This window comes from Pelophylax lessonae, assembly GCF_965119305.1.
Source record: "Pelophylax lessonae genome assembly, chromosome: 3".
Classification (NCBI taxonomy): Eukaryota; Metazoa; Chordata; class Amphibia; order Anura; family Ranidae; genus Pelophylax; species Pelophylax lessonae.
Window position 1 is genome coordinate 268,730,865 of NC_138770.1, and position 16,962 is coordinate 268,747,826.

A 16,962-nucleotide genomic window follows, 5' to 3' on the forward strand; every position below is an offset into this window, starting at 1 on the left:
TTGGGGGGGGGGGGGTGTATGCACTGGAGTAAAACATCTTCTTCTTTTTTTTCTTTTTTTTAAGCTTAGCTGAAACACAAGTTCTCTCTTCTCCTCCCTGACAGAACAGCGGTCTACCTTGTTTACATAGGCAGACTGCCATTCTGTCATTCTGCCAAACAATTGGTTTCAGCTGTGTCCAATCACACACACGTGCCCCCGAATCTCGTGCACAAAATCATGTACATGTATGTGATTTTGCGCAGCTGGGTTGCCCTGCCAGAGTATATATGCGGCAGGCGGTCCTGAAATGGTTAAAGGGATTCTGTGCATAAAGATCAAAAGCCTTCTGTGTGCATCAGATCCCCTAATACTTACCTGAGCGCCCCCTCTATCCAGCGATGCCCTCGAATGCCTTAGCACTCCGGGACTTTCTCTCTTGATTGGCTGAGACACAGCAGTCTGAGTGTGCACGAGGCCATAGAATAACATGGATGTGCCTTTTTTAAGCTGCAAAAAAATGTCTGATGCTCCTAAAAGCAGCTGTAAAAACACCCTGTGTGCATGAGGCCTTAACACAAAACTTAATGCTCTTCACTGATGTTTCGGGAATAGTTTCCCAGTAAGTGCCAACCATGGCAGCACATGCAAATTTAAATTTGTGATGTACCATTTACCTAGCAAATGCATGAAATCACAATAAACTGATTCATGGTAAAATGTTCATCAATGTTTTAATAATGTATACAGTAGAAAGTGAAAAGTATTTGAACCCCCTTGGAATTGAGTGATTTTCTGTTTTAATTTGCCAAAAAAAAATTTGATCTTATCCTCTAAGTCACAACAATAGACAACACTATGGGCTCCATTCACAAAGTGGTATCTTCCCGTATGCGATAAGATACCAGATAGCGTTTTTTCAAAAAGTTTTTAGGATGTCACTAGCTGGTTAAGTAGCAGGCAACCGAGAAAGTCCGGTCCAAAAAACTTGTTACACATGAAAATTCTATAATGTATGTTCAATGGTTTCTTTGCAGTGAATTCAGTGCCGGAGACGAAGAATTTAAAAACGAATTTAAGGTCCCTCCATTTCAGGACTGCATACTAAGTTTTCTTGGGTTTTCAGAAGAAGACAGAGTCAGCATGGAGGAGATGACAATAATGCAAGGTACGGACACATGGCTAACCATGCATAAATGCCTAGTGCATTGCTAAAGAACCTTACTTGAAGTCAATGAAAATCAAATAATCAGGTATAAAATGCAATAAAATATTTCCTGCATTGAATTGGAGGGTCTTTTAAGTGGCAGAGTCCACATTAGGGTAAAGATGAGCAATGCAGGAATGTACAATTTTTATTTTATTTTTTTCCAGCTCCTTTTTTGACAGGTATCAGACCAATGTTGTGTTTTTTTTTTTTTTTTGTTTTTTTTTTTTAATTCGAGATGGAAATTTAAAATTTCAGTCAAGTTTTTAGTTTTTGTCAGCCAGGCATGCAATGGTTTGTGCAATCTAAGGCCCCTTTCATACAAAGGGTTTGATCAGGTCCGTTCAGTCAGTTTTTCAGGCGGACCCCTATGGACTGATGGGTGTAAATGGACTTGTGTCTGTTTGCACCACACCTACCTCTGGTTCGTTCTGGTCTGATAAAGAAAAAAAATAAACTGAAATGGGATCAGTCCTTTTCTGTCTAGGCTGGTCAAATCGGAGGGCAATCGCGTGTAAATGAATAGTGGAGTCAGTGTACTCCCGGCTGTCCATAGAGCAGATTGAGCTCTGTCAATTTCTGCTCCGCAGAAACTGAGCGGACGTGCTTGTCATCTGTCTGCTCTGCTCTGATCAGCAGGAGATCAGCAGACAGATCCCTTGCTAATATCAATGGAGTTCCCCCTGTGTGAAAGGGGCCTAATATTGTTTTACCCCAAAACTGTATTTTGATATGTTTACTGTGGACTATTGATCTCTTGCTATGTTCCAAAATTGTTTGATTCTACTTTTTGCTTTTGGTAAATATTTTTTCCTCTTAGGTGGGCAGTTCTTACCTGTTGGAGATGAGAAGTGCACCCATCTGGTGGTTGAAGAAAACATTGTGAAAGAGTTGCCCTTTGAACCACCAAAGAAACTGTATGTTGTTAAGCAAGAGGTCAGTTGCAGCCTGTTTGAAAAGCCACTTACGTTTTTAAGATGTTTGCATTTCTAACTAATATTTTTCAATTGGATCTCCTCAGTGGTTTTGGGGAAGTATACAGATGGATGCCAGAGCCGGGGAAACCATGTACCTGTTCGAAAAGGTAACAGTCTCCCTATCTCTTCGGGATTGTGTGCATGTTTTGTTTTTGGGTAGTGATGTATCCTGCTTAACCACTTCACGACTGTCCTATAGCAGTTTTACTGTGCACAGGATCACGTGTGTGTGTGTTTATCTATATATGTATGTGTGTGTATACATGCATGTATGTATGTGCATTCACTTCCAGGTAGTGGACGCGTATGCTCGCTCCTGCTGTGATTATACACAGCAGGGTACTGCAGACTCCATGTCTGCCGACACCTGCTGATCATTCGGTACAGAGGCAGAACGGCAGTCTGCATATGTGAACAAGGCAGATTGCCGTTCTGTCAGTAGTTCATCCAGAATTTGTACTTTCAGTAGGGAAGGCATAGATCCTGTTTTTGCAAAGCAGGGCAAGGATCCATTTTTTCCCCTAGTATAAGCACCTCTCACACTTAAACACTGGCTAGGCACACAGTTAACCCTTTGATCGCTCCTAACTCCTTCCCAGCCTATGTAATTAGTACAGTAACAGTGCATTATTTTAGCAATGATCACTGTTTCCCCAAAAAAGTGTCAGTGCTGCAATATCATAGTCCTACTAGAAGTTGCTGATCGCTGCCATTACTGGAAAAAATAAATCAAAATTCCAGTATATATCCTATATTTTGTAGATGCTATAACTTTTGGGCAAACCAATCAATATACTTATTGGGGATTTTTTTTAACAAAAAATACCTAGCTGAATACATCTTGCCCTAAATTAAAAGGGAACACTAAAGCATTCAGCCACTTTAGCAGATTGCATTTTTACTTCCACCCTTTTACCTATCCTAAGGTAAATCCCCCACCCATATGCCCACTTCTCTGCGACAGTGGCAGCCTCCTGGGGTTTTTTCAGTACAAAAGAAATCTTGTCCTGCTTTGCCTGCACTGTAACTTCCTATATACTTAGGTGGGCTGAACCTGTACAGCTGGGGTAATGCTCTTTTTAGGTCCATTCCTTTTTTCTTTGCCTGATCAAAGTCATCTGGCCACCTTTTAGGTTCATGGCAATGAAAAGGGGTTACTTGGATGACAGTGCGGTTTGTTCTGCTTTGAAATCACCATTTCAATGTGTCACCCTGTAACCAACAGGGTAGTCTTATAGTGCATCTAGAACTACATGTCCATCTAGAACAGTGTTTCTCAACCTTTTTACCATGGAGGAACCCATGACAAAAAGTCTGAGATCTCGGGAACCCCCCAAAAAATTTCAGATCTACAGCTCACACGGTACATTGGATCTGATCAGCGAGCTGTAGATGTATCCACAAATATTGTAGAAATAGCTTTAAATAGAATAAACATTCGAACGCACCTGACACCAACATTATACTGTGAACAGGGCACATAGAAATCAGTAGTTTTCTATATGTCTTTGCAGAGACCTACATTAGAACAAACCCAAAATATTCTAAGCAAGTCAAATTTCCACATAATTTCCATTAGTTTTTTGCACATATGCTGTGAATGAGGCCTTACTGAACTTGAACAAAACTCCCAAATATTGCGAATCATAAATAGGACAGCAGACTATGGGAACAGGTGGGCCTTGTTCATTACATACATTCATGAGAATTTATGGAAAATGGTTCAAATTTGACCTGCATAGAATACTTTGATCTTGTTCACATGTACAGAGACCTGCATTTTTTTAACATAGGTCCCTGAAAGGACATAAAGAAAACTGATTTCTATGGGCCCTGTTCACACCACAATGTTGGTGTAATCGGAGTATTTTTCTCTGCAGAAAAATGCATACCTTTTGCATATTTCTGTGCAGAAGACATACGCACATGTTTGCCCCCAGCTCTCTGCTCTCTCCCCCCACCCCTCTGCAGTCTGCATTCAGTGCTGTTATACACAGGATTTCACCTCCTGTTCTTTGTCCCCCCCCCCCCCTCCCCTGTCTGTGTTCATCCCTTCTGTACACACACTCTCCTTCCAATCCAGCCATGTGCTCCTTTTCTCTGCTCCCCCCTCCACAGTGTGCATCACTGATACCTTACAGATAGTATCTCACCTTCTGATCTGGTGCTCCTTACCTCCAGTCTAAATTCCCGGCTCCATGGTCTACATTCTGGGCTCCCTCGGCTCCATTGCCTCTATTCTTGACTTCCTCGGCTCCCTACCTCCATGGTCCCCATTCTGGACTTCCTTGGCTCCCTGCCTCCATGCTCTGAATTCAGAACTCCCGCTCTATGGATTCCTCCTGATTCTGCCCTCTGAGTTCTCTTGAGTCGGAACTACAGAGAGGGCATCGGGTATTAATGCGCACTGACAGTACTCCCTGTCGGCACACATTGGGAACACTGGAAACAACATTGGGCTGATATACATTCGCCACAATGTTGAATCGCAGCGGAACCCCGGTTGAGCAACACTTATCTAAATCTACATGTCTAAGTAAGCGTCAAACAAATTTAAAACCATAGGCAGTTGCAGCAAGAGGTTCGTTTTTTTTTTTTTTTTTTATTTGGGGGGGAAAAAAAAAGTAAACCATAACTATGAAAGGTGACCCTTTTTCAAGCACCCAATCAGTATTTCTTTATATCATTTATTTATATAGTGCCAATTTAGGCTAGATCCATTGAACCTACCAGCATGTTTTGAATTGTGGAACCAAATGGGAGTACCCGGAGGAAACACAGGGAGAACATGCAAATGCCACATAGAATTATCCTGGTCCGGCATTGAAACCAAAGGCCCTCAGTGTAGCAAGGCAGATGTGCTATCCACGAAACCACTTGTGGTGTTGAAGTACTGGAAATGTTGTAGTTTGGCCAAATGTATGTGTTAAAATGTATGTAATGTGTTCATTATTTATTATATATATTTTTTTTTTTTTTGTGTAGCATGAGAGTCCAGCACTCAAAAAATCTGTGTCACTACTTTCGCTGAATACTCCAAGCAGTAATCGTAAGAAACGCAGATTAAAGGATACTCTTGCCCAGATAACTAGAGAAACTGATATCTCCCCATTTCCACCTCGGAAACGCCCATCAGCTGAGCATTCCTTGTCTATGGGATCACTGCTTGACATCTCCAACACCCCTGAGTCTGGAAAGTCACTGTCAGGTAAAGGCTATTTGAGTCACTTACTGAAATTTGTTAGCCAAGTCTCTGAAACCATGTAACTTACTATTTTCGTTAAATTTGTACAGAGCATTTGGGCAGCTCATGTATACAAGAAAGGAATTACCTTATGTTTGCCTATTTTTATGGGCTGTGGTAGCGTCAGTATAGATACGTATTAAAATAATTTCTTATTTTTTTTTCTTTTAGATACACCAAAATTTTCTGGGAGGCCTTCAAAAATCTCTACGCCAGTACCTCAAAAACAGTCTGCAAGATGGCAAGTTGCAATGGAACTGTATCAAACTGAAAGCAATTATGTTGACATTCTCTCTACAATTGTGCAGGTACTACACCATTCAGATTTTAGTATATGCTATCTGCCTGCTCTTCCTTTTCGTTTTTATCATAAAAAAAAAAAAGTACAACATCAAGCACATGTACACCTTGGAGAAGTTCTTATGTTACAATGCACATATTAAGTTTAAACAGACCTAGTATTAATCACCGGGGAATCGGCACCTTTTATGATCACAATAACTAAATACCATCAGCAAAGGGTCCTGTTCTATGGAAATACCAAGGGCATCTGCGATATGTTTGTCTACTTTGTTTCAGAAGTTATAGATTTTGTGGCCAGACAGTAATGTGTGAGTGAGGCACCCACTTCCCCAGATTTGGGACAGGAGTTCTTCAGTGATCAGAATGTGTGTTGGGTCCTTTTCAGCATAAAGTCTTATCAACTGTGCCCTCAATGGGGAAATCTTGTTCTGATTTTGCAGCATACTATTTTTCCAGTGACCAAGTACTTATTTTATTTAGGGATGGGTATATAGTGAGAGTCCTTGTCCCCAATTTAGATATTGCCCTGAGAGGATATTTGAAATCCACTGCATACCGGAGAAGGTATGTTGGCTTGTATAAGTTCTCTGTAGAAAGGTGATGGAAATATTAGTCCCTTGGTACACACCTGAAAAGTGGTATAGTCTTAACTGTATAGGAGGGATTGTTTTTTGGTGGTAAGGTATTGCAAAAACCTATAGAGATTACATCAACCTTCCTTTCAACCTTGCTACCGCCATGCCTCTGATTTAAAATGTTTGTAAAGCGGTAAGGGAAGTTTTAGCTGACTGGTGCGCTAATGCTAATTGCTGGTTCATCAGGCGCAGTAACACGTCAATTGCAGGCTCCTGGCTACTACAACGGTGAACTTCTAAAGCGGTTCAGCTACCTTTTTAGCCATAGCCCTTCACCTCTGCAGCGTCCTACAAGATGTCATCAGGGGACAGTAAGTATTGAGACACTTGTCTATTGGTGGTGACTTACCATGTAGGTGTTAAGGCTTGGGCTGACACTCCTCTCAGATAAGTGGATGCTGCCTTATAGGATATTTTTTGTCTAATAGGGAGGCTGGGGGACGATGGGTTGGGCCTCCAAATCTATTAGGTATGAGGGATGATGAATTAACTCTGTAATGGCTACTCTGGTACCTCTAAATCCCTGCCTTATCTATTGGCAGGGGCACCATTCACTGGTTCTTTTGTGCCAAGGAACACATTTCTGCATTCATTTCTGGTTTGAGGGAACAGTTCTCGGGGTTCATTGTTTTAGAACTGGGACTCAAGCCTGTGCACTCTCCTCACCCTCTTCCCCTTTTGTTGGAGGGTGGGGGGGGGGGGGGGGGCAACCTTTAGAAGAGGAACCTGTTGAGGATCAGGAATCCTTTCTAGACAAGTCCTCCCAGGAGGAATCTCAAGGACTGGGTCTGCCACAGACCCATAATACCACAGTGATCTTGCTGTCAGGTTTGGTGGGTGCACACTAACTTGAAGTTACCATTTCCAGAGGCTTCTTTTCCAAAAGTCACTGGGTTTGGGTTCTGGTGGCTACCAAAATAATCCCAAACCTTTTCCCAATGCACACTCAATTGCACAAAGTGTTGTATGCCAATTTGGCATACCCAAGAGAATGTTTTCACCTCCAAAGCGATTTGCTCAGCAGTGTCCCACAGAGGAGGAATTCTACGATAAATGGACTTCTCTGGCTGTTGTCCTGCCCATTTCCTACTTGAATAAGACTCATGTTCTGGTGGAAGAGGTCTTGGTCTTTAGAGATGGTACGTGTGAGAGGTCAGAGGCCCTCTTTAAGCCATCCAATTTTGTGGTAGGAGCATCTTCAGCCTGTGGTGCTCGTTTGCTAAGACCTGAAAGTTTGGTAAAGCATATACTTCGTTCGAAAGAATCAGATCCAGGGGATTCTGCCAGTTCTGGACAATTTTACCAGAGCATTGAGTCTTGGTGAATGCATTGGAAGACTTCAAGACTGTTTTCCTGGGTGTGCTTCATGTCTGTCCACTTTAGTATTTTATGGAGTTGTAAGTATTTTAACTGTTGGTCGTGGAGCTTCTCTGCAAGAAACCAATTGAGAGGCTGTCCTTTTTGAAGATTTAAGTGCTTGTTTGTACTATCTTTGAATGCCTTCATCTAGAGGTAACTGGTGGGAAAAGCATGCTCCTACCCCTAAAGAAGGGGACACTTTAGAAACCAGTGACTCCTTAAGAATCCAAAAAGATTTATTTCAGAAAAAGATTTTGGGATCTAAGCGTAAGCCTATGTCTCCAGTTCCATCTTCTGCCTCTCACTGTCCTGGAACAATTGGCAGATATCTGTAACGACGGACAGCAGGACCATCGTAAACGGTCTAGGTCTCTGTCACTGCAGGAGCTGGCTTGAAAGTTTCTACTCCATTCATCACAAGTGAAGGAGAAGCCTGGATGCCTTTGCCACCATAAATGCAAGATCTCTGAGTTAATAACCTTGTGTCCAGAGGCTGCAAGCTGCAGTCTTGCGTCTTGCCTCCTCCACGGTTTGCCATTGAATGTGCCTGCAACACCTGACAAAAAAGCAGCCCTGTTTGCTCCACTTGACCAGTTGCACACTCAGGGAGTCATTGCCCGTGTTTCAGAACTGGAAAGGTTTCAAGATTATTTCAAGTTGCTCACGGTGCCCAAGCCAAATGGCAATGATATAAAGCTCTTGGAACAAGTTTCTCCATGTTCAAAAGTTTAATATGGAATCTGTGCGGTCAGTGATTGCTCTTCACTGTTAGGCAGATGACCTGGCCTTGGAGGATAGCAAAGATGCCTGCCTTCACATCCCCATTTTCTCTATCGTTCAATGACAGATGCAGCTATTATACTACTTGGACCGTTGGGTTATGTTGCCCCCTGCAGGAGTAGTACTAGGCAGGAAAAAAAAGCAATTCACCACGCCACGGGGCTGTCCTTATAGGCATAACCCCACACGCCAATCTCCAGCAAAACAGTTTGTTTCTGCCTAGTGAAGGAGTAAGACCTAGGTTTCCTGCTGGGACTTCGGTCTCAGTTTCTTCTGTTATGAATAATTGGTTTTATTTTTCTTCTAATTTAATCATTTTTATTTTTTTTAAATCAAAATATAACAAAATACAAAATATACATTTTCCAAGTTACCCTTTATACCGAAACGATCATGAAAAAGGAGACAAATCAAAAGAAAAAAAAAAAGAAGAGAATTTTCCCATAATAAGTCTATCATCGTCATCCGAGTTAGAGAGGCACTTATCGTGCCTATCTCTGCGCTTTGGAAGAATGCCTATTAAAGTCGAACCCCCCCCCAAAAAAAAAAAAAAAAAAAAAAAGGGCCTCCAGGGTAGCCCAATACAAAAATCTAGTGCACTCCATAAGGAGCCACACTAGATTACTTCCAATTGATAAGCCTCTGTACCAATAAAATTCACCCAGGGCCTCCATCGGTCTCTAGTCTGGTCCTCCCAGTTCTTTAAAGTGGCAGTTAACTCCTCCATCTTATAAATCTCATTAACTTTTGAGTACCAGAATTTACTTCCCGGAGGTTGAGTTTGTCTCCACAAGGCTGGAATACATGCCTTTGCAGCATTAAGAACTCGGAGTGTCAGGGACATCTTATATCTGCGTATTGAACTTCTCGTGAGGTGGAGGAGACAATACACTGGATCGTCTCCCACCTCGACTGCAGTCAGTTGCTTAATGACTGCCGCAACTTTAATCCAAAAGGGTCGCAGTAGGGGACAAGTCCAAAAAATGTGGAGCATTGAACCCGCCTCCGACCCGAAACGCCAACACCTGTCTGAGCAATCTGCTCCTATCCTATGCATCAACACGGGGACTCTGTACCACCTAGTTAATATTTTATATCCCACCTCCTGATATTTGCAGTCCATAGAAGATTTATGCACCAGTGTTAGTATCTTATTCTTTTGTGTTTTCGTCAAAGTAATTGCAGGTTCCCGTTCCCATTGGGATAGAAACGACCGATGTTGTTCCTCCACCAAGATTGAATAGAATAGGGATAGAGTATGTTTGAGGGGATCCCCTGCTCTACATAAAGATTCAAAAGGAGTTAAAGCCCTTGGTATATAGCCCCTTTGTCCAACAGAAAGGAGGAAATGTCGTAATTGATACTCAAGTGGTCCAGATCTAATCCGGGCCATGCAGTGATTTCCCCATGGGTGGGCACAGGGCCCTGCTGCCAAACTTCAAGTAATCGCATCTTTCCAATTTTGGCTAGTCCACGTATCTTAGCACTTGTACATCCCGGGGGAAAATCCGGGTTGCCAAGTATAGAGATGAGAGGGGAAGGCGCAGGAGCTATCTTTGGGTGTTTGTTGGACTCTCCGAGATTCTCGTAGAGTGGCACCTATCGTAGGGTGAGATAAGAGAGGGTCCATAGGCTAAAAAGAGGACCAAGGGGCCGGGGGGGGGGGGGGTCAACTGGCCAGCTACACCTATCTCCAAACCCACCCATCGCTTGGAGGCCAAATTACAATGCCAGTCGAAGACAGACGAGGTGCGAGGCGCGGTAATATCGGAGCATCTCCGGAAGGCCTACTCCCCCCCCTTTGATTTTGGAAGGGACAGGACTTGAAGCCTGATCCCAGGAGATCTGGAGACCCATATAAAAGCGCAAAACATTTTCCAGATCTGTTGAAGAAAAGACATAGGAACAGCAATCGGTAATGCCTGCAATAAATACAGTAGTCTGGGCAAGATGTTCATCTTAAGCGCGCTACAGCGTCCAAACCATATCAGGGTTAATGATTGCCATATATGAAGGTCTCTCTTCACAATCCCCAACATAGGGATATGATTCTTCCTAAATAAATCAGCTGGATCAGCTGTTATCTGGATCCCCAAGTAAGCTAACGATCCCTCAGCCCAGTGAAATGGGAATGAAACTTGTAAAATCATGTTCCTCCTGAAGTGATGTTGATACATTGAGAACTGCCGATTTTTTGAGCTTGATCTTGTAATTGGAGAGGATGCCATATTTGTTAATAGCAGCTAAAATGTTTGGAAGTGTTATAATCGGGTTGGTGACAAAAAACACAAGGTCGTCCGCGAAAGCGGCCACCTTGTGCTGATCGCCAGCAAACCGAATGCCTGAAATGTCGCTAGATCAACGTATTGAGCACAAAAAGGGTTCCAACTTTAGAATAAATATAAGAGGTGATAGTGGGCATCCCTGCCGGGTGCCATTCGAGTTGGAAAGTAATCCGACACCATTTGTTTACTCATACCGCTGCCGATGGTCTAGAGCAGGGGTCATCAAACTATGGCCCTCCAGTTGTTCAGGAACTACAATTCCCATCATGTCCAGTCATGTCTGTGAATGTCAGAGTTTTACAATGTCTCATGGGATGTATAGTTCCGCAACAGCTGGAGGGCCGTAGTTTGAGGATCCCTGGTCTAGAGTATAGGGCCTGGATGCATTGCTGCATCCATGGTCCCAGGCCTATATATGACAGGGTGGCTCGAATAAAGCTCCAGGCCACCCTGTCAAAAGTCTTCTCCGCGTCCGTAGATAATACCATCGGAGTATGTGAAACCCGTGCTTCGTGTACCAGATCAATAGCACTTGTAGTGTTCTCTCTTGCCTCGCGATGCGGCACAAACTCCACCTGGTCAAAATGCACCAGGCGGGGGATGTGTGGCACTAGATGATTCGCAAGGATCTTTGCAAACAATTTATCACAATTTAAAAGTAAAATAGGCCTATAGCTGCCGCAGAGCTGAGGATCTTTCCCCTCTTTATGAATAAGGGCTATATAGGCCCTCAAAGAGTCAATAGGAAACATGGCACCCTCTCCTACATTATTAAAATGCTCCAGGAGGGGTTTACCTAAATATGCCAGAAATTGCTGGTAGTATGGCAAAGAAAGCCCATCTGGTCCAAGGGCCTTACGGGGTTTAGATTGTGAGAGGGCAGATGATGATAATTCCTCAATAGTAATTGCCCCTTCCAAGGCAGATGCCTGCTCTGCTGTAAGGGTGGGCATTCCTGATTCTCGGAGGTAGATCTGATAATTCTCTCTCCTCGCTAGGAGAAGTTATTCTCTCAGGGGTTGTTATATTATAAAGAGAATGATAAAATGAATAGAACTCGTCCAAAATAGCAGACGAGGTATGAACCTCTCGTCCACCAGGCGTTTGTATAGGAGATGTGTTCTCTTTCTTGGGCCCCTTAAAGCCTGCGCAAGCATCGCACCTCGTTTATTTGAAAATTCATAGTAGTGTCTCCTAGCCTATACCATACCTCTAATCGTCTTCTGAAACAGGAGGCGATTTAATCCATCTCTGGCTTGAGTTAAGGAGACAAGTTTTTCCTCAGCTAGAGATTGCTTGTGTTGTTTACTAAGAGATTCTATCCGTGAGAAGAGGGCTGCCAGTCTACTTTCCGGTTCCCTTTTACGTCAAGCTCCTATTTGCATAAGGACCCCACGAATTACGCATTTATGTGCCTCCCAGATTATAGATTGGGGATAGTGAGTCATCCATATTATCTTTAAAATAATTAGAAATCGCAGACTCTATCTCCACCCTGACTTCCGGGAACTGGATTAATGACTCATTGAGCCTCCAAGTACATGGTTTTACATGTCCAGATTCCCATGCAATAACTACGTGGACAGGAGCCTGGTCTGATATAGAAAATTCATCGAAATGCGAGGAGATAACCAAGGGAAGATCACTTTGAGTTAGTAAAATGCCATCTTTTCAAGTATATACATTGTGGGTCGGAGAGTAATGGGTATAATCCCGCTCACCTGGGTGCATTAATCGCCAAGGGTCAGTCAGGTCAAGGAGAGATAGTTCCCGCTGCAGTCGGCGTAGCCGGGTATGTGGAATACATGAACTTCCCCCTGGAAGAATCTAGGAGTGGTTCAGGTATAAAATTAAAGTCTCCACCCATCACGAGGTGCCCTTCTCGAAACCCCAAAACTACCGGAATCAATTGCTGTAAGAAAGATATATGATCGGAGTTGGGCAGATAAACATTTAATAAAGTTACCGTTGTCTGACCAATCCTTCCCTTAATCAACAAAAATCTTCCACCTGGGTCCATCAGCTCCTCTTTAAACACCCAGGGCAAAAATTTAGATATGAGGATACTCACTCCTTTTGATTTAGGTATTGGTGAGGGAGCATGATACACCCAGGGAAAATCCCTATTGTATAGCCTGGGGATGGCATCTTTCCGAAAATACGTTTCCTGTAAAAATGCCATATGTGAATGACTGTGTTTTAAATCTGATAGAAGACGTGACCATTTCTCTGGGGTTGCTAAACCTCTTACATTAAGGGTAGTTACCTTTATATCCTGAGACCGCTTGTGCAGGGTTAGGTGGCATGGCTACCCTGGAGGCCCAAAATAAAAAAAAAAACCCTCCCCCTTGCTATATACCAATACAGGTATATTGGTTATGCCGTAACCAAGCGCAACCAGGCGGTTCCTAATGTGGGAGAAGTGATCAGCAAAACGCCGGCAAGCAAAAAATATTGAGAAAAATAAATGAGAAGAAAAGATAGTGAGATGTGACCATAGGGTGTCGGCCTACAAAACATCTTACTCATTTTTAAGCTACAACCCCCCTGCACACACATTCAATACTTCATTTTTAAATAATCTGAATTGAAAATTATATCACCCTCCCTTACCCTCATTCAAACCCCCAAAAGCAGCATCTCCACCTTGTATTTTCCAGAAATAACAAAAAAAAAAAAGAGGGAAAAAAAACTGTCTGTGAAACATCTCGAGTCAGTAGATCTTCTTCAAAAAATGGATAGTGTATGGGACTCACACTACCGAACCTCATATCCTCAATGCGTGATCCCCAACCAACCAGGCAGGGGACATTACTCATCCGGGCGACGGGAGATAAGCACCAGGGGGAAGGGGCAGGACAGGGGGTTAACAACAAAGTCCAAGATAATATCTCTAGAGATATAGTGAAAAAGTAAGAGAATATGAAAATTGTCCATGTCATTTTTAAATGTTAGGGGCCATGTCCTCCGCAAGAGTCTCTTCTTCTAATGGACCGGGACCCTCTCTCTCCGGAGATGTCTAAACTGTGACATGGGGGATCCCCATGAGATCGACTCCACGGATTGCTGAGCCAGTTGGGAATTGATATTGGAGGGGTCTCCAGAAAAGAGAATAGCTCTGGTATCTGTTCATGCCATCTCAAAGCAAATTAATTTCCATTTCATTAAACCACCAAATGAAACGGGTGGCCCCAATGATATGTAGCGCCCACCTTACGAATTTCAGCTAGCAAGGGTTTGAACCTGCCTAGCGGTATCCCCGAGCATGACTCGGGGTAGATTTTCCATGCTGTTATCGGTATCCCAGAGTCACGCTCGGGGTGGATGTGCAGAGCGCGCAGCGGTGTCTCTTACCTTCTCCTGGCAAACCAGCGATGATCTCCCATTGCTGTGATCACCAGCCGAGATCCCCGCCGCTCGTCCGTCGGTATGAGGACTTCCTGGTTTCGTTCCCTGCATCAGTAATGGTGCATGGGAGCGGAACTAGGGAGGGAAATTCAAACGTTGAACGTTTCACAAAACGCAATCGCATAACATTTATAATATATATATTCTATTATAAAATTATATTATTGATTAGATTATAATTCATGCGTTTGTGTTTCAAATCTATCACATCTGGGATGTCTAGTAGTCTTGTTTTGGTCAGGTTTAAGTCAGTAATTACTAAGAATTGTAGGCCTATAATACATAACGCCAAATTTCCATGCAAAAAATTGTACCGCTTTTGGTACAGAATTCCTGACCTAATCATACCGCCAGGGAGGTTAATATGGCCCTCATCCGGAGAGTGCAACGTGAGAGGTCTGCTAGGAGCCTTATTGGGGTTCCTTTAAAGTCGAGGTGCCGAGGGAGGTGACGGTGGAAGGAATTCTAATCATTCTGGTGGCTCCAGGATGGCCTCGTCGGTCTTGGTACGCAGATCTCGTAAAAATGGTCGTCGATCCGCCATGGAGACTTCTCTTCAGGAGGATCTGCTGTCCCAGGGACTGACCTTCCATCCTGCTTTTCAGCCGCCTGCTTTAACGGCATGGCTGTTGAAAGCGAGGTGTTGAGGGATAGAGGTCTTTCTGACTCGGGGATTCCTACACTTTTGAAGGCCAGGAAGTCAACGTCTATTAAGATCTATCATCATTTCTATGGAAATCGTATGTGTCATGGTGTGAATTGCTTCAGCTGCACCCTCGCTTGTTCTCTGTAGCTAGGGTTTTGGCCTTTTTACAAAAAGGGGTTGAGCAGTGGTTGGCTTTGGGCATTATCAAGGGCCAGGTGTCGGCCTTAGCCATTTACTTCAAATGTCCATGGGCTACTAATGACTTGATTCACACTTTTATTCAAGGGGTGTGTCATCTGGCTCCCCCATGGAGATCCCCGTTGCCTCCGTGGGATCTCAATCTGGTTCTGTCTGTTCTTCAAAAGCCTCCTTTTGAGAACATTAGGGACATTTCTCTGCTTTTGTTATCCAAGAAGGTTGTCTTTCTAGTGGCAATTACTTCTGCCCGCAGAGTGTCTGAGTTGGCGGCTTTGTCCTGTCCGCCTTATTTGGTGGTTTGCAGAGAGAAAGTGGTTCTCCGACCTAATCCGTCTTTTTTTTTCTTCCTAGGAGGGTCGAATTTTCATCTCAATGAAGACATTGTTGCCTTCCCTATGTCCTAAGCATCCCAAGAAAATTGCCTTGCACTCTCTGAATGTGGTTCGGGCGATAAGGTTTTATTTAACGGTAACTGAGTCTTTTAGAAAATCAGACTTTGTTCTTACCGAAGGACCTCGGAAGTTTTGGCTGCGTCTGGTGCGACCAGACCAGGAAAGGGTCCTGCCTAAATTAAGCCGTCTCATCCCCTCCCACAACTCCAGGCTCTGCCTTCCCATTTGTGGTTAGGGAACCAAGCCGAAAAAGCATAAACGGTTATACTTACCAAAATTTGGTTGTGGTGTGCCAAAATTGACGTTCGGGCAGGCATGTAAATAGAGGGCAAAATAGTTTCAACAGAGCCGACTTTAATACGTATGTAACCGTTAACAATCACTGGAAAAAACGTTTTCAACATTACTTAACTCTTTGAATGCTTGTCTGAGTTTGTTTTCCGGTTGAGGTATGTAGCAGTTGTATGCTGGCGATTTCCACCGTCCCAGTTTTTTCGATTGTGTATAGGTATGTTTTGACTCGAGGATGCTGTAGCTGCCCCTATACGAAATTAATGTCCGGTGAAAGCTGAAGGATCGCAACCTATCTTTGACAACAGATTTCTTAAGTACTCCATAAACTTTGACGTAGTCAGTGGCCTATCATGAAGACTCAGTAGGGGAGTGTTTTTGTCTCAACCTATTAAGGTCTGGTGAAGACTGTGAAATAAACGACCTGGGCACCATTTGTTGCCTGTGGGGTATAGTGGTATGGCGGCTGTTGGCCCCATTTTGATTAGTTTTATACTGTCGTAGCGTCAAGACAAAGTGGTCCCCTACTTTGAATAGGTTGGCTATACTCAGCATGTTAGTGGTGCTGCTTAACTTTCCTAACATGAATTTGTCCAGACGTAAGAAATATAGCGGTTTTGATAGTGTCGTCTGTCCCTGTTTCCTACAGTTGCGTATCCAACATGTCGGGTAAAGCTCTGAACTTGTTACCATCTATAGGCTGTCGTTTCGTGGGTTTGTGGCCTTCCAAACGTATAATGCCTTTTAAGATGTTCTTTATTGGGTTTGAAGACCTAAAGGTACCTTGACTGGGGTATGTGTTAATGACGTGGTACTGAATGCCTGTAAGATATAGTTTTATCGTGTTGTGTACGAGTTCTAGGTTTAGGTGGCAAAAGGAGGAAAAAGCCAGCATAGTATCTAATAACTGGTTCGAAAAATTGAACTCTGTAACGAATCTGATGATGGACTGAGCTCGATTGAACGAGCGTTTGGTGTTGGCCGAGAGCGCCGATTGTGCTAGAGTTCTCCCATGTGCCATGAGTACTGCTAATCCAGGATGAGTTCCTGGAACAGTGGTGGTCTGTCCCGGATTCTCGCGGCTGTGGGATGAGAACCCGGTACGTGCTCAAACCAGGTGGAAGTGTTGTGTAGCCATGCAAGTCTCCTGACGAGGCTCATGATTGTGAGGGAAGAGGTCCTGCCTTTGTTAATTATGTTGCAAGCCGCCATGTTATCTTTGTAGCATTTAACGATCTGACTTCCCAAAGGTGGCCCC

The 16,962-nt window shown here is 43.5% G+C and overlaps 1 protein-coding gene across 2 annotated transcripts in view; it reads left to right on the forward strand.

The window, feature by feature from the left end:
- Positions 1 to 16,962, forward strand: part of ECT2 (epithelial cell transforming 2) — a 181,031-nt gene that overhangs the window by 57,437 nt on the left and 106,632 nt on the right. For both annotated transcript variants that reach the window (XM_082252570.1, XM_082252571.1), the window contains 5 exons: positions 1,017 to 1,147; positions 2,007 to 2,122; positions 2,208 to 2,270; positions 5,149 to 5,371; positions 5,579 to 5,715. In XM_082252570.1, the coding sequence (XP_082108696.1) occupies positions 1,017 to 1,147; positions 2,007 to 2,122; positions 2,208 to 2,270; positions 5,149 to 5,371; positions 5,579 to 5,715 (670 nt within the window). The remainder of the gene's footprint in view (positions 1 to 1,016; positions 1,148 to 2,006; positions 2,123 to 2,207; positions 2,271 to 5,148; positions 5,372 to 5,578; positions 5,716 to 16,962) is intronic.